Consider the following 22249-nt stretch of genomic DNA (forward strand, 5'->3'; position numbering starts at 1 on the left):
TGGAGTCAATGATCACTTGAGCTATAGGAAAAAAACGATGTCTTCATCTCTGACAATCTGGTTTTATTCTTTATTTATACATAAAAACTCTGCCATTGATTTTCCCAACTCCTAGTGACCCTATAGGACAGAGTAGAACTGTCCCATAGGGTTTCAAGGCTGTAATCTTTACGGAAGCAGACCACTGCATCTTTCTGCCACATAGAGGCTGATGGGTTTGAACCACCAACCTTTCAGTTAGCAGCTGAGCATTTAACCACTGCACCACTGCTGCTGTTGTTAGGTGCCATTAAGTTAGCTCCAACACATAACAGCCCTATGTACAACAGAACAAAACAATGCTTGGTCCTGTGCCATCCTCACAATCTTTGGTATGGTTGAGCCCATCACTGCAGCCACTGTGTCAATCTATCTTGTTGAGTGTCTTTTCATTTTTTGCTGACCCCCTCTACTTTACCAAGTATGATATCCTCCTCCAGGGAATGGTCCCTTCCAACAACATGACCAAAGTAGGAGAGATGAAGTCTGGTGCACTCTTCCTCATGATTAGGGCTCCCTTATTTATAAATAAAGGAAAAAATATAGGGTATTGTGGTTAAGTGACTGGACAACTGTCCCCCAATTCTTCACTTTTCCCTGTAGCAGCCATTTGGATAATGACTTTGTAGCTCTTGTCACTGAGAGAAAGAGTCCATTCCCCACCCCAGGATCTGGGCTGGCCTTGCGGTTGGTGGAAAAGATGGTGGCAGTTCTGAGTCTAGACTTCAAGAGCTCTTATGTGTTTTTCTCTCTCTTGGAATCCTGACACTACCATGTCATCACCTACTAGACAGTGAGAGACATGTGCCAGCTACCTCATTGTCCCAGCTGCCAGATATATGAATATGACCATCCTAGATCATCAAGTCCTGAGATCTTTCACCTTCCAGATCTCAGCTCAGATGTCACCTCCTCCAGGAAGCCTTCCCTGACTCCCTCACATGATGCTAGTAGTCCACTTATGTACATTTCCTTCTTGGCCCTTGTGCTAGTCACAGTTATAATTTTACATTTACTGGTGTGGTTGAATAATATCTTCTGTTCCCCACACTAGAATCTAAGTATCCTAAGAACAGAGGTTTGTTATCTGTCCCTATTGAAGGCCTAACACGTAGCACAGAGTACTCACATTACTCAGGTAACTGTCAGCTGACCACAGACTCATGAGCAAGCCCAAGTGAGATCAGCCAAGTCCAGCCAACCTACCCACCTGACCTAGATTCTTGTGCAACAATGAATGTTTATTGTTTTAAGCTTCTGAGTTTTGTGGTTGTTGTATAATACTATTATGGCAATAACAAATATGCCTAATGCATTTGACTGATAACCAGAAAGTTGGTAGTTCAAACTCACCAACCACTATATAGAAGGAAGATGGGGAAATCTACTTCCATACAGATTTACTGCATCAGAAACCCAATGAGGGTCACTATGAGTCGGAATCAACTTGATGGTAGCAGTTTTTTAAATACTGGTCCTGGTGGTACAGTAGTTAAAGATTCTGCTGCTAACCATAAGGCTGGTGGTTTGAACTCACTAGTCACACCACAGGAGAAAAATGGGGCAGTCTGCTTCTGTAAAAATTTACAGTCTTGGAAACCCTATGGGGCAATTTCTGCCTTGTTCTATAGGGTCACTCTGAGTCAGAATCAACTGGGTGGCAGCGGGATAGGTTTTGGTTTTAATACTAGTGTGATATCTGATACATGTGCTATGTGTGAAAATCTGTATTTTTACAATCATGTTCAACAGACAAAAGTACAAGTTCAAGTCCATACCTGAGGCAGGATAGTTATGCGAAATGATCTGCTGGAGTTCTCATCTCTCAGGTAGATGGATATTTTAGGAAAGTAAGACCAAGGTGTTTCAGAATTAGTCCAGCATGCCAACTGGGACCCTGTCCAGAAGCCATCAGAAAATTCTGGAATCTAGACAAAACAAGATCATGGGAAAAACAATGACTACTCTGGCACGTCAGCATGGAACAGCTCCCGGCTCTTCAAGTGGCTTCGCCAGATGCCCACAGGGCTAAACAATGTTTCATTTGGACAGAGTTGCAGAGACTTCAGTTCTCTGGAAGAGTGATGGCAATAACAAAATAATAATTATTAAAATGGCAAGTACATGTTGAGCATTTACAGTATTAAGTGTTTTAAAGGCACTAATTCCTTTAATCTTCACACCACCCCTTTCAGTATAGTCACACAATCACCTCCACTTTACAGGTGAGGAAACCAAGGCACAGAGAGGTGAGGCTACTTACCCAAGGCCACACAGTAGTGGGCACAGACACTTAGAACAGAGAGCAAATCCTAAATATGACCCATGTTGTTGTTGTTGTTATGTGCCGTTGAGTCAAACCCGACTCATAGCGACCCCTCCTTGGGTTTCCGAGGCAGTATCACTACGGAAGTAGGATTGCCCAACCTTCCTTCCGAGGAGTGGCTGGTAGGTTTGAACCACCAGCCATCTGGTTAGCAGGCAAATGTCTTAGCCACTATGCTACCAGAGCTCCCAATATGACCCATAAGGCCCTTTAAATTCTAGATTCCATGAGCCAAGCAATTCTCCCCTCCTGTGAAGGACCCTGTGTTGGGTTCCCTCTATCTGGAGCAGACCTTTTGGAAGTAGATTGCCAGTCCTTTGTTCTGAGGCACCTGTGTAGGTTTGAACTGTCAGATTTTCAGTTAGCAGTCGAATGCTTAACTGTCTGTGACACCCATGGACTCTGAACCACCAATACCACTGATACAAACCATGACTTTCTAAAATCCCATGTGTACAAAGCAAGCCAACAGTCAGAAACCAACATTTTTATTTTTCACTCTTTGAAGCCAGCCCCTCCTTTAGCAAGAAAGAAAACACAAACCAAGATACACCTTTTAGATAAACATAGCAGATAAAAAGAACAAATACTTCTTTTTCAATATTTAGACAGAGAGACAATACACTCTTTGAGCTTTCCCTGCCCCCAAACAAATAACCTGCCTGAGTTTCTCCTTCCTGACGCAGACAGCATTGAAATCAGAGGATAATTTTAGCCAAGGCAAACAAATTTCGTAATCTTGTTCTTTCAACCTCGTGGCTTTCTTACAAAGTAATCGTCACTGCTGAAACACATGCTTCGATGAACTCAGGGGTGTGAATGAGTGTCCGCCCCCCAGCCTTGCTTTCTCAGGGCTCCTGAGAGGTGCTGAATGTACCTATATTAACTTAAAAAGTTCAATGTGAAGATGCTCATGTTAATTCAGCAGAGGATATTTTTACAACTTAAGAAATCAGCACATTGGTCCTTATTTTAAGCTTGGTCTGATTTTTAACAAGCATTCTAAATCTGTTGTTGTTGTATGTCATCGAGTTGTTTTCCACTGTGACCCTGTGCCAGTGGTTACTTCTGTAGTGATACCACCTCGGAAACCCAAGGAGGGGTTGCTATGAGTCGGATCCGACTCCACGGCAGTGAGTAGTAGTACGAGCAGTCATTCCACGGAAGAAAAGACCTGGTGATCTGTTCCTGTAAAGATCATAACCTAGGAAACCCTAGGGAGCAGTTCTGCTCTGTCCATCCTAAAGGGTTGCTATAGTCCTAAATCTAAGGCACTAAAAAAAATTTACCTGTCGTGTTTTCTGACTCAGCAGATACTAGAAAAGATAGTGGCTTTGCTCTGGTTTCTGACTGCAGTTGGTCTAGGCTGTTGCCTCATAGACCTTCTGATTCAACAAGGGCCTTTGCGATCTTTCTTTCTGATTTCCCCTCTGTGTTCTCTGGTTTGCCTGCTGCTCTTGCCACAGTAGTTTTAAACTTTTGAAGTTTTGGTTCAGGGCAGCCAAAAGCCCTCTCTTGCTTCCTGTATCTCTGGCATCCCTGTGATAGCCTATAATGAGCAACTGCAGTGAAATCTTCCTAGCAATCTTTCGTTGAACGCAGTCATCCCCATGGAGTTGTGGACAACCAACCCACACTGTTGTTGTCTTCAGCTGCCACTGAGTCAGCCCTGACCCATGGCAGCCCCATAAGCGATGAAGCAAAATGCTGCCTCATCCTGCTCAATCTCCATGATTGGTTGAAGACTGGACTATTGTGACCCAAACAGTTTTCATTGGCTGATTTTTGGAAATAGATCACCAAGCCTTGCTTTTTAGTCTTAGTCTGGAGGCTCTGCTGAAATCTGTTCAGAATCACAGCAACACTCAAGTCTCCCCCAAAAGATGGGTGATGCCTGTTCATGTGCACTGACCAGGAACTGAACCAGGTCTCCCACAGGGAAGGTAAGAATTCTACCACTGAACCACCACTGCCCCCTTAGCCCATGTTAGCCACTGCTGTTGGGTCGATTCTGATTCACAGTGACTCCACATGACAGAGTAGACCTAACCCATAGGATTTCCTGGGCTGTAATCTTTATGGAAGCAGACTGACCCATTTTTCTTCTGTGGAGTGGTGGGTGGGTTTGGACTGCTGACTTTCTGGTTAGCAGCCAAGTGCTTTAACACTGTGCTACCATTATCTCTTTCAGCCCATGTTAGTACCAGATAAAGCCTTTATGCAGGAAACACTGATTTTTGGTGCTCTTGAGAGGATGCCCCTAAACAAACAAATGCTCATAAAAATACTCAAGAAGCCAAAAGTAACATTTGTCTCACATCCAAACAAATAGCAATGGCACTGTGATTTGGACTTTTGGGACTTTTGGATTAAATAGGCTTTTCTTTGCTGAGTGCCTACTATATGCCGGGCACTTTACCCAAACCCTCATGAAGTCCTGCAGATGAGAAGACGAGGCTCTCAGGGGGCTTGGAAGCCCTCCCCAGGGGCTCAGCTAGTAAATGCCAGAAACTAGGCTAAGTGTTATCTCATCTGACTCATAAAGCTGTGTTCTTTCCAATGCTTTTGGTCCACTCTGCTGCCCTGAATTGAACAGATCATTGCGGTCACACTGGAATACCATCAACCAAGTCCCTAAAGGCATGCTGTCCTTCACCATGATTTTAAATTGTGCTTTAAAACATGGTCACAAAATAATTATTAGGTTGTCTGTCTGACCTTTACCTTCTGAGGGATAAACAGGAGAATTCAGATTTTAGCACAGCTTGGATGAAAGCCAAAAGGGGGTAAGATTTTTGGTTAGTTTTCTTTTAAAGACTATAAACTTACTCCTGGTGTATTATATTTACATTGTTGTAGTTGTTGTTAGGCATTGTCGAGTTGATTCTGACTCACAGAAACACAAGATAATAGAGTAGAACTGCCCCATAGAGTTCTCTAGGCTATAATTTTTATTGGATCAGATCACCAGGTCTTTTTTGCCATGGAGTTGCCAGGTGGGTTCAAACTGTCAACCTTTCAGTTAGCAGCCAAGCACTTAACTGCTGAGCCACAAGGGATCTTTGACTATGTACCTTAACACAGCTACATTTAAACTCCAACCCATGGCGACCCCATTTGCATCAGAGAAGAGGGTTTTCAGTGGCTGATGTTTTTGGAAGTAGATCACCAGGTTCTCTAAGGTTTCTTTGGGTAGACTTGAACCTCCAAATTTTTGGTTAGCAGCCAAGCACATTAACTGATTATACCACACAGGAACAGAGTTATATTGCCAAGTGTTTCTGTTTTTTTTCCTTCAAATTTTTCCCTTAGACTAAAAAACTACTACACCAACTGAATTGTTATTTGAAATACCAAAGAACATTGAGCATTCAAATTCAAGTCCTATGAAGTTCAAATGAAGGGACTGTTTGGTGATGAACATTATAGAATAAGATCTTAGACTTAACAACTAACAGTTAAAAACAAAATAAAACAAAAACCACCCTCAAATGGAGACTTACAGACACATGGGACCACTCCCCAGCATGTGGTCATGAGTGAGGTGTTCTCCTCAAAGACTCATCAGCACCATGAGGACTCACCAGAGATGCACGGGCCACAGCTTCCACCACTGCATTAAACACCTTCTGGGGTAGCCGCAGGAGTGTGGTCCCACTGTCCACAATGGCCTTGTCTGCATTATACTAGGAACGGGTGAGAGGGCATAGGGGAAAAGGTGTGTGAGCAACAATGGCACTCTTTCTTAGAGTTGGCTTCTACCACCTGCCATGACTGTGACCCTGTTTTATAAATCAACACAATGATAGTGCTTCATTGGTGGTTACATTTCATTTTTCGAACCATGGGGACTACATTTCTTCTAGCTCAACATTCTCATTACACAGCTAAAGAAACTGAGGCTGAGAAATGAAAGTGACATGACCAAAATGAAGAGCTCACCCAACACAGAGCTTTTCCCTGCTTGGAGCAGCCAAATTCCCTCACTAGCTCTTTCAGGATTGACACACCACATTGAATGGCACCTACATCAATTGCATAAAATCAACTCTCTACTATCCCACTGAGGGAAAAAGAGAGAAAGAAAGGACAATTTTGCAATTAAAAAATCTGTTGCTATGGAGTCAACTCCAACTTAGGGTGACCCCATCTGTGTTAGAGTAGAAGTGTGCTCCATAAGGTTTTCAATGCCTGATATTTTGGAAGTAGATCACCAGGCCTTTCTCCTGAGGGGACTCCTGGCCTTGAGTCTCCAATCTTTTGATCAGCAGCTGAGGGTATTAACTATTGGCACCATCCAGGGACTCCAATTGTTGGAAATAAATCAGAAATATGTTAAAAAAGATACTCTTTCTCTTTCTTTCTTTCTCTCTCTCACACATACACACACACACACCCCTATACACACAGGCATTGCTAGACCTACCCCCACGTCTAACATTCTATATGTGGCAGAATGATGAGAACGCACATTAGCAAGCTGATACCAGACAAGCCACAACAACTGCAAGGGACACACGGTACTAGCAAGGATATCCAAGTATGGAATGAGTCCTGAGCAATTTGATTCTCCTCCTTTTAGGGCAAATCCATAAGTCATAAGAACAAATACACCAATCAGGTCAACAGGCAGTGGCAGGAAGAGTTAAGAATTTCAAGAAAATGAAAGAAACTAATTAGTGTATTAGAATTCTTTTTGAATAAAGTTTCATTCAGTTTAAAAACAAATTTAACTTAACTGATAATATAATCTAGTTTGCTTATAAAATTTTGACTTTTTTAAATACATAAGAAAAGTAAACTTATGCAAGGCCCACACCAAACAGAAATGTTATAGTGGGGAGTTCTGGAGTTTGTTGTTTGTTCTTCTGTGGACTAGATAGCACCATGGGTAGACAGGAAGGAACCAAGAATCTGAGAAATCAAACCTCAGCCACTCCTCGGAAGGAAGGTTGGGCAATCCTACTTCGGTAGTGATACTGCCTCGGAAACCCAAGGAGGGGTCGCTATGAGTCGGGGCCGACTTGACGGCACATAACAACAACAACAACAATATATATATATATATATTTGTATTCTCTAACACACACACACACAAGATTTGTGTTATTTCAGGCCCTCACATTTGAATCTGTTACAACTGGACTCTTTAACAGTAAATAAATGCATTGTGACAAAACAAACCAAACACAGATTTGTGGATTTAGGATTGGAACAGATCTAGTTCTTCTGGTCTCATGGTCGAGGAGGATGAGGTGATCCTGTATCTTTTAATTTAACACCCCTGTGACAGGATATCTTAGGATTTCATACACAGGACCTCCATGTAATATTTACATGACTCAATCACACACAGACAGATGGATGGACAGATACAACAGAGATCATCCCGCACATACCTCCCTGCAGTCCAGATTAAGGCTTTGGCCTCCAATTTCTAACTTCAGAATTTCTATCTGGTAATACCACTCTTCTTTAATAGGTGTATACCAGATGTCTCCTTTGTACAAACTTGGTTCAATTCCACCCAAGACCTACAAAGAAAAATATTTACAGGCATAAGAGAAAAAAGGGACATATCAGCAGGCTACACAGGGAAGAATGCACTCATAAAATGAAACTCTACAGCAACAAGGACATTTGCTTTACTGTACTGCTATGACAAATATATGCTTGAAAAATGAACAAGGGGCAGTTTGTGGCCTAGTGCTCAAAGGTCAAAGAATATTTTGTCCCTGGTATAACCATGATCATTTGGTGGTCGGTTTCGTCTAAACAAAGTCTGTATGATTCCAGCTTTATAATATTGTGAAATCCCCTACAGAATGTACAAATAGTTACCCATGCAGACTGATAGTAATTTAGTCCTTCAGATGTCAGAGAAGAGGAAAGCAGAACAAAACAGCTTCCCCAATGAAAATTTCATTTTGTAAAACCATTAATGTTACCCCTTAAACTCTAAGCTACCTCTCCCCTCCAAAGGGGGATTCAAAAGGTATTAAGAGCAGGTGTATTGTGAGCAAACAGAAGTTGCCAGAAATGGAGCCTTGGTTCTACCTCAGCTTCATCGAGGAAAGGAGTCAACAGAGCCGATCAGCAGAGCCCATACACAGACCCTGGAGGTACCCTCCTCCTGCCACCCTCCTACTTTAGATACCTGGGTGCAGGTTCAACTGAGAGGAGGCTCTGGTGACTGCACATCCATGGTGCCTCAACTGACAACACCTTTGCTGATGGTGTGGTGTGTGTGTGTTGAGAGACAGAGAAAGGATGCACTGATGTCCTAGGCACCTTTTCTGCCTCTCTTCCCCAAAGTAAGACCCACCTGTGGACTTCCCACTGCTCCTTGTGCCCCTCTCCCTACCCACAGAACAAAGCTTCCTTTCAAAAGACAATACACAAAAGCTGTGATAGAATTTGGGGAAGGAATGAGAATTATCTTTCTAGAGGGCTGGATGATTTGGAAGAATAAAATAATACCCAATTTTATCCATTTTTTTTAAGGTTCTATAACAAGGATTATCAAATTTTCACAGTACATATGCAGACTTATGTGCCTAATATTTCTTATCTGATTCTTAATAAAACAGAAAAAAAAAATAAAGCAGCCCCAATGATTTGTGATTTTTCTCCCCTTTAAAACTAAAAGATACCCACAAGACTACCTCCGTTGGTACCAGATCCAGACACTGGCAGTCCTGCTCCACACATCTGCATGGAGAAGACATTGGGGATCTTTGCTTGAATCACAAGAGAATCGAAGAACGTCTCCAGAGAACTTGAAGGCTGTGGGATATGAAAAAAAGACAACAGCTTCATATGAAAAAGACACACAGCACAGATAAGGAATGGCCCAATACATATACACAATAATATTTTTCTTCATACTTAACTTCCCAGGGTTAAATGATAAACAAGGATATGATTAGGTAAGTAAGTCAGAAACCTCCAAAAGAACTTTTTGTTGTTGTTGCTAGATGCCATTAAGTCAGTTCTGACTCAAAGTGATCCCACGTTCTATAGAATGAAACACTGCCTGGTCCTGCCCCATCCACACAACTATTGCTATGTTTGAGTACATTTATGCAGCCACTGTTTCAGTCCATCTCATTGAGGATCTTCCTCTTTGTCACTCACCCTCTACTTTACCCAGCATGATGTCTCTCTTCAGGGTCTGGTCTGTTTGGATAACATGTCCAAAGCACATGAGATGAAGTCTAGCCATCCTTGCTTCTAAGAAGCATTCTGGCTATACTTTTTTGAAGACAATTTTGTTTGTTCTTCTGGTACTCCATGGTATATTTACCATTCTTCACCAACACCATTAATTTAAAGGCAACAATTTTTCTTCAGTCTTCCTTATTCATTGTTCAGCTCTCACATGCATATGAGGCTATTTAACATACCATGTTAAACATGGTATTTAACATGCATATTAACATGGTATTTAAATATGCCTCATATGCTCTCAGATGCATATGAGGCATATTTAAATACCATGGCTCTCGGGTCAGGTGCACCTTAGTCTTCAAAATGACATCTTTGCTCTTTAATACTTTAAAGTAGTGTTTTGTAGCACATTTGTCCAGTGCAATATGTCATCTGATTTCTTGACTGCTGTTTCCATGAGGGTTGATTGTGGAGCCAAATAAAATGAAATCTTTGACAACTTCAATCTTTTCTCCATTTATCTCAATGTTACTTATTGGTCCAGTTGTGAGGATTTTTGTTTTCTTTGTGTTGAGGAGTAATCCATACTGAAGGCTATATAGTCTTTGATTTTCATCAATAAGTGCTTCAAGTCATCTTCACTTTCAGCAAGTAAGGTTGTGCCATCTGCGTATCTCAGGTTGTTAATGAGTCTTCTTCCAATCCTGATGCCCATTCTTCTTCATATAGTCTAGGTTCTCATATATTTGAATAAATACAGTAAAAGAACAGAGCTCTGAAGCACACTTTTTTTATTTTAAACCATGCAGTATCCTCTTGTTCAGAACTTTCTACTATGTGTTATTTTGATATTTTTTCTTTTGGTGCTGTTCTTTTGTAAAAATAAGATTGCATTTCCAGAGACTATTAAGATGCTATCACATCCTGACTGCCTTGTGAGGAGGGCGTTAGGAGATGTGGAGTGGGGTTACCCAGGGAGGTGGTAGATTCTAATCTTAGGCTTTCTAGAGTAAGGAGGGAACAGTCTCTCTCAGAGCCACCTTTGCTTCTGAAGTTTCATTCACCTTTCTCAGCCCCAGTTGGTCCAACACACCAATGCAAGATGACTGACCACTGAGGACAGTTCATCCCAGACCCCAGATATGGGAGGAGGTTTAGATCTGAGAGTTTTGAGCTCTTGGCAAGCTGCCTACTGAATTCTAGCCATTGGGCAAGTAGCAGCAGAAGGAACAATGCCACTCCTGAAGTTAAAAAGCTTTATTATTCTTCCTTTCCATATATACAATCAGAGTGTTCTTTAGAAGTGAGGATGATGATACTTCGACCTGCTTACTTTGGACACATCAACAGGAAAGACCAATCACTAGAAAAGGATCTCATGTTTGAAAAAAAAAAAAAAAAACCTGTTGCCTTAGAGTCAATTCTAACTCACGGCAGCCCCATGTGCTGCAGAGTAGAAATGCTCCGTAGGTTTTTCTTGGCTGTACTCTTTGTAGAAGCAGAGCTCTAGGCCTTTTTCCCACAGTGATGCTGGATGGGTCTGAATAGCCAACCTTTAAGTTAGTAGTTGAGTATGTATCATTTGTGCCACCCATGAACTTGGTAAAATAGAGGGTGAATAAAAATGAGGCACATTCTCAATGAGATAGACTGACATAATAACCACAATGGATTCAAACCAAAGATGATGAAGATAGAGCTGGACCAGGGCAATATTCCATTCTGTTACATGTAAAGGTGGACATGAGTCAGAGCCAACTTGACTGCAACTAACAATAACATTTCAGACTTAATCTGCTCTGTGCCTTTCTTGCATACAACCATATACTCTGAAGACCCTGAAGATATCACTATTTTTCCTGAAGCATTCACAAGGAAAAAGAATGACCTCCTAGAACAGTTCTGAACTGAGAGTGGGCCAGGGCTGCTGGTGGTCATGGAGGAAAGTAATATAGGATTGAGTTTAGATTTGACTTTGACAATTCGGGAGATCCTAGAGTTAGTCACTATAAGTTGTTAGTTTTTGATGAAAATGTCACAGTGAATGGTGGCAACACAGATGCTCTAAATCTACCCTATGCTTGAGAGCAACCAAAAAAAAAAAAAAAAAAAACAAACAAACAAAAGAAAAACCCAAAGTCACTGCTATTGAGTTGATTTCAACTCACAATGATCCCTATTGGGTTTCCAAGGCTGTAAATCTGTATGGAAGTAGATTGCCTCATCTTCCTCCAGTGGAACAGCTGGTGGGTTTAAATTGCTGACCTGGTTAGCATCCAAATGCCTTACCCACTATACCACCAGACCTCCCATGGTTGACATAAGAAGTGATTATTTATTACCTGTAAAAACAAAAACTATAATGCTGGAGGAAATGAGAATAGAGTCCTATTATCAAGTAGATATAAATCTTTCAATTTGTTTAGTCCATTTGTATTTGGCCTCCCACTAGTGTCTGTCTTGGGTTCTGTAAAATCCTATGGCAGAAACTGGCACACTGTATGTAATCTTTAATGAAATCCTTTGTGTTTGGGTCAACAAGAAAAGTTCCCTCTTGAAATGGGATAGGTCTGGTGGAAATCTGGTCTGGTGTTCTCCTTTGTTCACTTTCTGAAATTGAATGCTGGCTCTATCACTTGTCAAACATGTAACTATTCCTTTGTTTCCTTATCTGTAAGATGGAGGTAACAATAACCTCCTAGGAGGTTATGTGTATTAAATGGGTTAATAAAGAGGTTGGAACAATGCCTGGTACGTGGTAAAGATCTATAATTATTATGACAAATGGTTCTTCATTAGGACTGTGCCTCAAAACCCCTCTAGAGCTTTTAAAAATATATAGTTGCTCAGTACCAACCCCAAGGAGACCTGGTTCAGTAGTTCTGAAATGGGCCTGGACATCTATCCGTGGGGTGACAAACCCCATAGGTGGTTCTAATGCACAGCCTTGGTCCAAAGCAGCTGATACTGAACAAAGGCCACCAGGCACTATGACTGTCACTATTTTGCCCACTTGTTCCAGAACTACCTTTGGAACCAACCCAGATCACCCTCTAGGTCCCCTGCCAATCCTACTTCTGGCTCTACTCTACTTTTTCCAAATCCTGTTACTGCCTCCCCAAACATGGGGAGAACAGGAAGCCAACTGTTGGTAATCTCCTTGGAATTTCATAACAGAAAGATAAAGGGTTAACTGAGGAGTCCTGACCCTTAAATACTCCCAAAGTAGGTTGTGCTCATGGAAGTTTTACATATTTTTAATTCCAGATCATTTAGTTTATTCAATCATCTTCCAAACAATTAGCATAAAATCAAGCATACTCATATCTTTCATTTCCAAACAATCAACAGGATAGCTTTGTTTTGCCCGAAGTCACAATGGCAGTGAAAACATATTAAGGAATGTAAGTTATTACCAGTTTGCAAATCCTAGATTACACTCTTCCTATGGAATTGAAGAAAAATGGGGATCATTGCCTAGCCAGATTCCATAGACACAGAATGGGAAGTGTATGCAGGGCTTTGCATTCTGAACGACCTGCACAAGGGAGTTAATCTGTCTGACCCTCAGACTCCATATCTCTAAAATGAGGGATAATAATGGACTTACAGAGTATACCTTATGGAGTGGTCATGAGAACTGAATGATATGACATCCTGTAATATTCTCAGTCTTGTGCCTAATAAAAACCAACCAGTTGCTGTGACTTGATTCCAACTCATAGCGAGTCCATGTGTGTGAGAGTAGAACTGTGGTCCATGAAGTTTTCAGTGGATAATTGTTTGGAAGTACATCACTAACCCTATCTTCTGAGGAACCTCTGGGTGGACTCAAACTGCAACCTCTTTGCTAGCAGCCAAGTGTGCTGTTTGCACCACCAAGGAATTCCCTAGTATCTCATAAGCCTTCAGTAATTGTTATTCTTTGCCTTTGTGGGCTGGAGACACCCTTCCTCCATAAATTTAAGCTATGATAAAATTCTTACAAGGTGGGAAAACAGGCTTTGCTTTCTGGGTCTCATGGATCAAGGGAGGCTTGGTTGTTATTGGGCCTTTTACTCCTACAAACACACTTTTGTCTTCAATACTTAGCTCTGGCTCAAAGCCTAATGTTGAACAATACCAGCCAAAGGTGTGGTGCTCAGTTACAGGGCCAGGAGAGGTGACCTCTTTTCGTTTCCCTCCAGTGTATGCAAACTGGTCTGGTCTCCAAGATCTACCAGGGTTGGTGTCTAAATTGCCTCTGGCAATGCTACATGGTAGAAACTTCCCTGCTAGCATGAGCCAACCTCCTCCTGCACTTGAACGTGATTTCCTTTGGGTCGGCCTCAAATAGAAGTATTTCAAGAGCATTCAATTCTGTCTTTTCCCATTTTATGAAGGTTCTGATGCTTATGAGAGCATGAGTTCCACAATCTCTCCTTGGCTCAATGCTGCTTCCAGTGGCCAGCAATCCTGAGGCATCCTCTCAAGGTACCCATACTCAGGTCTCAGGTGTTTCCCTGAAGGTACTCAAGAGTGAAGGAGAAGGAGCACAAGGCACTCTCTATCTGCCAACATTCAGGTCCAGGTAAGCCCCATCTCATGCACATGAATTATTTAATGAGTGTTTTCTTTAAGCTTACCCTGACACAAACTCCAGAACAAAGGCCTGGGTGATATACTTTCCAAAGTCAGCCAATGACACAAAAGGACAAAAATTACATGGTGCCACTTTTATAAAAAGTCAAGAATAGGTATACACAGAGAAAACAACATTTTTTAATGGCTACCAGTGATAGGAGGGGGAAGAAAGGGAAGAGAATCACTCCCTACAATCTACAATATGGGTGAAGTCTGCACAACTTAACCAAGGTAATGAATACACTAAGAAGTAAGCAAGAATAAGGCTTAATTTTGGTAAATGCTATACATATACAATTTTGTAACAATGCAAACCCAAAAACCAAACCAAACTCACTGCTGTTGAGTCAATTCTGACTCACAGTAACCCTATAGGACTGAGCAGAACTGTCCCATAGGGTTTCCAAGGCTGTAATCTTTACAGAAACAGACCATCACAACTTTCTCCCATAGAGCAGCTGAGTGTTCAAACAACTAACCTTTTGGTTAGCAATTGAGTGCTTTAAGGAATGTGCTACAAAAGCAAAAACCAAACCAAACCCACTGCCATTGAGTTGATTCCGACTCATAGTGACCTCCACTGGGTTTCCAAGTCAGTAAATTTATGGAAGTAGATTGCCCAGTCTTCCTTCTGCAGAGTGGCTAATGAGATTGAACCGCCAACCTTCTGGTTAGCAGCCAAATGACTTAGGCACTATGCCAGCAGAGCTCCTTAAGCTCTGAAAACAACAATAATAACCAAAAAATACATATGTGGTTACATAGGTAGATATGTAGGCGTAAATGTGTATGTTGTTAGTTGTTATTTGCCGTCGAGTCGGCCCCGACTCATAGCGACCCCTCCTTGGGTTCCCGAGGCAGTATCACTACGGAAGTAGGATTGCCCAACCTTCCTTCCGAGGAGTGGCTGGTGGGTTTGAACCGCCAGCCTTCTGGGTAGCAGTCAAGTGCCTTAGGCACTATGCTACCAGAGCTCCTATAGGAAGGCATATATGAGAATATGCATAAGCATGTATAGGTGTATCTGTGTTGTTGTTAGGGTGCTGTCGAGTTGATTCTGACTCGTAGTGACGCTATGTACAACAGAACAAAACATTGCCTGGTCATGAACCATCCTCACATTCTTTGCTATGTTTGAGCACACCATTGTAGGCACTGTGTCAATCTATCTTGTTGAGGGTCTTCCCCTTTTTCGCTGACCCTCTACTTTACCAAGCATGATATCCTTCTCCAGGGAATGGTGCCTTCTGACATCATGCTCAAAGTAGGTGAGATGAAGCCTGGCCACTCTTGCTTCTAAGGAACAATCTGGTTGTACTTCTTCCAGGACAGATTTATTCGTTCTTCTAGCAGACCTTGGTATTTTCAGTGTTTTTCACCAACACCATAATTCAAAAGCATCAACTCTTCTTCAGTCTTATTTGTTGTCTGGGTTTCACATGCACATGAGGTGACTGAAAATACCATGGCCTGGGTAGGAGATCTGGTGGTGCAATGCCTAAGACATTTGACTGCTAACCAGGAGGTTCTACTTCCATAAAGATTCACCACCTTGGAAACCCAGTAGGGATTGCTATGAGTTAGAATTGACTCAATGGCAGTGAGTTCACTTTTTTTTCAGTTTGGGTTAGGTACACCTTAGTCTTCAAAGTGACATATTTACTCTTTCACACTTAAAAGAAGTCTTTTGCACCAGATTTGCCCAATGCAATATGTCATATGATTTCTTGACTGCTGCTTCCTTGGGCATAGATTGTGGATCCAAGTAAAATGAAATCCCTCACAATCTCAATCTTTTCTCCACTGATCATGTTGTTGCTTATCAGTACAGGATCAGTGAAGATTTTTGTTTTCTTTATTTTGAGGTATAATCCATACTGCAGACTGTACTCTTTGACCAATAAGTGTTTCAAATCTTTTTTACTTTCAGCAAGCAAAATCATGTCACCTGCCTATCACAGGTTGTCAATGAGTCTCCTCAAATCTCAATGCTGCATTCTTCTTCATATAGTCCAGCTTTTTGGATTATTTGCTCAGTATACAGATCAAATAATATGGTGGAAAGATACAACCCTGACTCACACTCTTCCTGATTTTAAACCATGCAGTGTCCCATTGTTCTGTTTGAATGATAGCCTCTTATTCTTTGTACAGGCTCCTCATGAGCACAGTTAAATGCTCTGGAATTCCCATTCTTCACAATGTTATCCATAATTTGTTATGATCCACATAGTCAAATGCCTTTGCATAGTAAATAAAACACAAATAAACATCTTTCTGATATTCTTTGCTTTCAGCCAAGACACATCTGATATCAGCAATGTTGTCCCTCTATAGGGATATTATTGTATCTGTAAGCACTTGTATATATATGTTTGTGTGTGCTGCATAAGTATTCATATATATAAATAAAAATAAATAAATAAACAAATATATGAATACTTAGCTGGTAACATAGTGCCTAAGGCACTTGACTGCTAACCAGAAGGCTGGAGGTTCAAACCTACCAGCCACTCCTCGGAAGGAAGGTTGGGCAATCTACTTCCATAGTGATATTGCCTCAGAAACCCAAGGAGGGGTCGCTATGAGTCGTGGCTGACTCGACGGCTCATAACAACAACAAAAACAACAACAACATATATACATACATATTAAAGCAAATAGGGGCACAATTATGGAGACTTTCTAGACATATCCAAACACCTTGTGGGATTGGCTACTGGGTTAAACCAATTAAACAGCTGCCTTGTGGGATAATCTGGTCAACTGGCATAACATAGTTCATAAAGATAATGTTCTACACCCTAACTTGTGAGAAGCATCTAGGATCTTAAAAACTTGGGAGTGGCCATCTAAGATACAACTAATGGTCTCTATTTGTCTAGAGCAAAAGAGAATGAAGGAAACCAAAGTAAGGAAAAAAGTGTCCACAAGACTAAGAGTCCACATGAAGCATGGCCTCATGTAGCCTGAGACCAAAAGAACTAGATGGTGCCCCACTACCACTACAGACCTTTCTGGCCAGTGGCACAAAAGAAGGTCCTAGGTAGAATGGGAGAAAAATGTAGAATAAAATTCAAATTCCTAAAAAAGGCTAGACTTACTGGACCAATAGACTTGCCTTAAGATACCTTTTGAATTTGGAATTGAAGCCACTCCCAGAAGTCACCTTGCAGATAACTAATGCATGGGCTTATAAAATAAACAATATCCTCTATGAGTACTATGCTCTCCTAAATAATCAACTATATGAGGCCAAATGGTCAATTTTTATCCTAAAGCAAAAATGAGAAGGTAAAAAGGGGCAGGGAAGCTAGATTAGTGGAAACAGAACAAACAGAATGGAAGTATGAGAATGTTGACACACTGTGAAAAATGTAACCAATATTATGGAACAATATGTATAAAAATTATTAAATCAGAACCTAATATCCTCTGCAAATTTTCACTTAAAACACAACAAAATATTATAAAAACAAAAAAAAATCAGGTAATGAAAACCCTATGGATTATACTGGTCTGATCTGCAACTAATCATTGGGATGGCATAGGGCCAGGCAGCATTTCTTTCTGTTGCACATGGGATCACCATGAGTTGAGGGCCAACTTCACAGTGACTAACAACAACAACAATGAAAACTCTTAAACAAACACCACAATCAGAATGATTCAGATTCTGTTAATATTTTAAAAATATAACTAAAATAAAGTTTTAAAAAAAGTAGTGCTTGTTAGTCTATCTTACAAGAAGGTTTACAAAATAGTAGTATTAACCTTAATTTGAAAATACACTTAAAGATAGAATTAACTGTGTGAACCTAAGTCTATTTTCATCACATGATACTCATTGAGTGATAAGTTTGTATTTGTTTCCAAGGACAGCCCGGGACACATTTGTCAGCCTCTGTATTGCCTAGTTTCAAAAGCTAGTCCTTATTATTTGATTTACTTAAATTAGTGGATTCACTTTACCTTGGCTAGGGTAGCATAAGCAAGTCCAAGTATTCCATTCCATTTAATCCCAGGCAAAAAGAAATTCTCCGATTCAAAAATAGTAGCAATGTTGACAAGGAAAGAACTGTTGAAGCCTTTTGGGATAGTGACAATGTCCTCCCCCATGAAGCCGGTCCAGCTCCCTTGTGTGTACTTCACGGTGACCTCGAAGCCCTTGGAACGGTACGTGCTAGACCTGTAGGAACAAAGAGGCCGTCAGAGCTACTCCTTTAAGAGAGTGTGATGGACTGAATTGTGTACCCCCAAAATCTGTACTGTACATCCTAACCCCTATACCTGTGGTTATAATCCCATTTGGGAATGGGTTGTCTTTATTATGTGACAGAGACAAAGTGTAGGCTGTGTCTTAAACCAATTAGTTTTGAGATATAAAAAAGCAGATTAGGCACAGAAGCAAGCACAGATGGGGGAAGACAGATGCCACTCCACATGAAGACCATCAAAGAATAAGGGCCTTTCCCCAGATCCAACAAAGATAGAAAGCCTTTTACTAGAAGGGGGCCTTAATTTCAGACTTCCAGCCGCCTACACTGTGAGAAATTTCTGCTTGTTAAAACCATCCACTTGTGGTATTTCTGTTATAGCAGCATTAGCTAACCAAGACAGAGAGTTAATTTGTATTTTGTCTATGTGTCCTGTTCCACAAAGCACAAAGACAAGATGGCTGTCCATCCTGGCAAAGATAAAAAAAAAACAAACCTAAACCATTGCCATCAAGTCGATTCTAACTCATAGTGACCCTACAGGACACAGCAGAACTGTCCATAGGGTTTCCAAGACTATAATCTTTAATGGAAGCAGATTGCCACATCTTTCTTACATGGACTGGCTGGTAGGTTTCAACCACTGACCTTTCAGTTAGTTAGCAGCTAAGCACTTTAACCACTGTACCACTTGGTCTCCTTACTGGCAAAGATAGTTGTGCTAAAAACAGAAACTCTAGAATTTTTTATTTAAAAAAAAACGTTATTTTAAAAATTGTGGTGAGACTACATAACCAAACATTTGCGATTTCAATGTTTTACATGTATAATTCTGTGACATTGATTATGCTCAGCATGTGCAACCACCACTACCTGTTTCCAAAATTTCCCATCACCTTTAAAAAGACATTCAGTGTCCCCCAAGCAATGAAAAGGTCAGTGGCATGTATCTTTCTAGGGTGAAACTGGTGTTAATGCCCAGGGGAAAAGGGAACACATACATTCACTTGTCCATTCATTCAATGAATATTTATGGAGTGCCCACTCTGGAATAAGCACTGTTCTAATCTAAGGAGACAGGACAATGGACAAGATGGATGAAAATCCTGCCCTCTGGAAGCTTACATCTAGTGAGAGAGTCAGGCAGTCCAGAAATGAATATGTAAAATTTGAGGTGGTGATAAAAGCTACAGGAAAATAAAGTAGGATGAGAGGGAAGCATGTGTGACCGGATGGCCAGAGACAGCTGTGTGATATCAGGGCATTTGTATGAGACCTGAATAAAGACATTGAGTCATATGGCTCTCTTGGGGAAGGACATTATAGGAAGAAGGGAGAGTAGGAATCAAGGTCCGCAGTAGGAGTGTGGTCGGTATCGTCAATAAGGTCCAAGAGCAAGAGATGTGAGTGAGTGTGTGTGTGTGTGTGTGTGTGTGTGTCGACAGCTGGGGAAAAGGAAAAGCCTTGTGGGTCCTTGGAGGTTATAGAGTTTAATCTGAGGGAGATAAGAAACCCCTGAAAGTTTTAAACAAATTAAGGCATAATTGAGATCATCTCCGAAAAGTCTCTTAAATTGCCCCCAGGCTCAATAGGCATGACTAGGGGTATCCAGCCCTTATCAGATAATTCTTATGCTCATCTGAGTTTGAAACACTGTTGGACTAAAGGAAGGAACCCAAGGAACAGTTCTAGACAGGAATCTAGGCATTCAAACCATGTTCATCTAAACAAAAACTTCCAAATTCCTAACATAAGTGTTAAACCACCAAACAGATCATTCTCTAGCGTTTCTTCATGCCTGCAGTTTTCTCTTTTCATATTAAGTCTTTGCACCTTTAATACATGTTAGTAAGTCTTTGTTGTAGGATTACATGAAGTAGTGGAATTTTATTGGGCATCAGGGAGTAAGTTAAGTCAGGAATGATGGGAGTTTTTTTTTTTTTTAAACATCCCATGAAGTTTAAAATGCTGTCTTTAATTCAGTAATCGTACTTCTGCGAATCTGATCCTAAAGAAATACCCATGATGCAGGCAGGGATTCATGTACAAATATAGTCATTACATTTTATTTATAATAGCAAACAACTGGAAACAAACCAAATGCCCAGTAGAATGGAAAGAGTAAATTATGACACAGCCATATTATGGAATATTATATAGCACTGAAAAGGGACATATACAAAGAATTTATCAATGCCATGGAAAAATTTTAAGAGAAAAATGATACACAGAATCTTCTCCAAAACAATCTATTACATTAAAATATTAGCAGTGATTATCTTTGGTGGTAGGATTTAGGGGGAAACTCTCATTCTTGTGGTTAGGCCTTTCTATATTTTCTGCAAATACGGCTTTTCTAATCAGGAAAAATAAGATACTAGTTTTAAAATGTTCAAATACCAGTTCAACCACTTAGCAGTGTAAACCTGTGTAAACCTGGGCAAAGTTATTTAACCATCCTCATTCCTCAGTTCCTCAATTGAAAAATAGGGATAATATAGTATCATATCTCAGGGGTTTGATTATGAGAATTAATAGTTAATACCATAAAGATTTTGGAACAGAACACTGAAACACAGCAGAGAGTCAGCAAAAACAACCAGTGGGGTAAAGATTAACACACTCAGCTGCTAATTAAAAGGTTGGCAGTTCAGGTCCACCCAGAGTTGCCGCCAAGGAAAGGCCTAGCAAACAGCCATCAAAAAACCAGCTATTGAAAACATTACAGAACACTGTTCTATTCTGACACAAACAGGGTCACCATGATTCAGAATCAACCTGAGGATAATTGATTTTAATACAATTTTCTAACCAGTTGCTACTTTTACTCAGTCTATCACCAACTGTTAGAAAATTTAACAGATTTATCTTAATTTTTCATTAAAATTTTTCATTAAATTTCATTTTTTCTGGAAAATGCTCCTATCTAGCAATTCTCACTGAATATCCCTAACTGTCTCATTGTAATGTCCGAGTACCCCTGCTTAAAAGGGACAAATTTATGTGAGAAGACTGAGTTAAGGTTATCAGAGGGAGGTGGAGAGCCTTCAAGCTCTTGGGGGACAGATTTCTAAAAGGTACAGTTCTGTCGTGTGCTATATCAGTGCTGTCCAATAGAACTTTCTGTGATCATAAGAATATTCAACATTTGCATTGTCCAATACGATAACTACATGTGGCTAGTGAGCATTAAAAATGTGATTAATGTAACTAAAAAGTTAATTTTTGTTTTATTTTAAATGAATTAAATTGCCACATGTGGCTAATGACTACCCTAGTGGACAGTACAGTCCCAGATACTGTGAGAATAAAGCAATCTTAAATTCATATTCTCCAGGCTGCTTGAAATAAAAGAGTGAAAAACCCCAAAGACAAACTATTGGCATCTCTGGTTACACAATATTTAAGTGCTCAGCTGTTAAACGAAAGGTTGGCCATTCAAACCCATCCACGGGCTCTGCTGGAGAAAGACCTGGCAATTTGATCCTATAAAGGCTATGGGCAAGAAAGCCCCATGGGACAGTTCTACTCTGTCCCATGGGGTCTGTTGTTGTTGTTGTTGTTGTTGTTATGTGCCATTGAGTCAGACCTGACTCATAATGACCCCTCCTTGGGTTTCCGAGGCAGTATCACTACAGAGGTAGATTGCCCCATCTTCCTTCTGAGGAGTGGCTGGTGGGTTTGAACTGACAGCCTTCCGGTTAGCAGTCAAGTGCCTTAGGCACTACACTACCAGAGCTCCCATGGGGTCTTGTTGTTGTTGTTGTTGTTGTTTGCCGTCGAGTCGGACCCGACTCATAGCGACCCCTCCTTGGGTTTCCGAGGCAGTATCACTACGGAAGTAGATTGCCCCATCTTCCTTCCGAGGAGTGGC

General features: G+C 40.8%; 1 protein-coding gene across 1 annotated transcript in view; it reads right to left on the bottom strand.

Moving 5' to 3' along the window:
• BACE2 (beta-secretase 2) overlaps positions 1-22249 on the bottom strand; it is a 160041-nt gene that overhangs the window by 53327 nt on the left and 84465 nt on the right. The window contains exons 3-7 of the mRNA XM_007947284.2: positions 18131-18347; positions 9023-9151; positions 7765-7899; positions 5950-6051; positions 1818-1967 (exon numbers count right to left, since the gene is read on the bottom strand). Of these exons, the coding sequence (XP_007945475.1) occupies positions 1818-1967; positions 5950-6051; positions 7765-7899; positions 9023-9151; positions 18131-18347 (733 nt within the window). The remainder of the gene's footprint in view (positions 1-1817; positions 1968-5949; positions 6052-7764; positions 7900-9022; positions 9152-18130; positions 18348-22249) is intronic.

Source organism: Orycteropus afer, unplaced genomic scaffold (genome assembly GCF_000298275.1).
Source record: "Orycteropus afer afer isolate SDZICR_OR568_19922 unplaced genomic scaffold, OryAfe1.0 scaffold00179, whole genome shotgun sequence".
In the NCBI taxonomy this organism is placed as follows: domain Eukaryota; kingdom Metazoa; phylum Chordata; class Mammalia; order Tubulidentata; family Orycteropodidae; genus Orycteropus; species Orycteropus afer.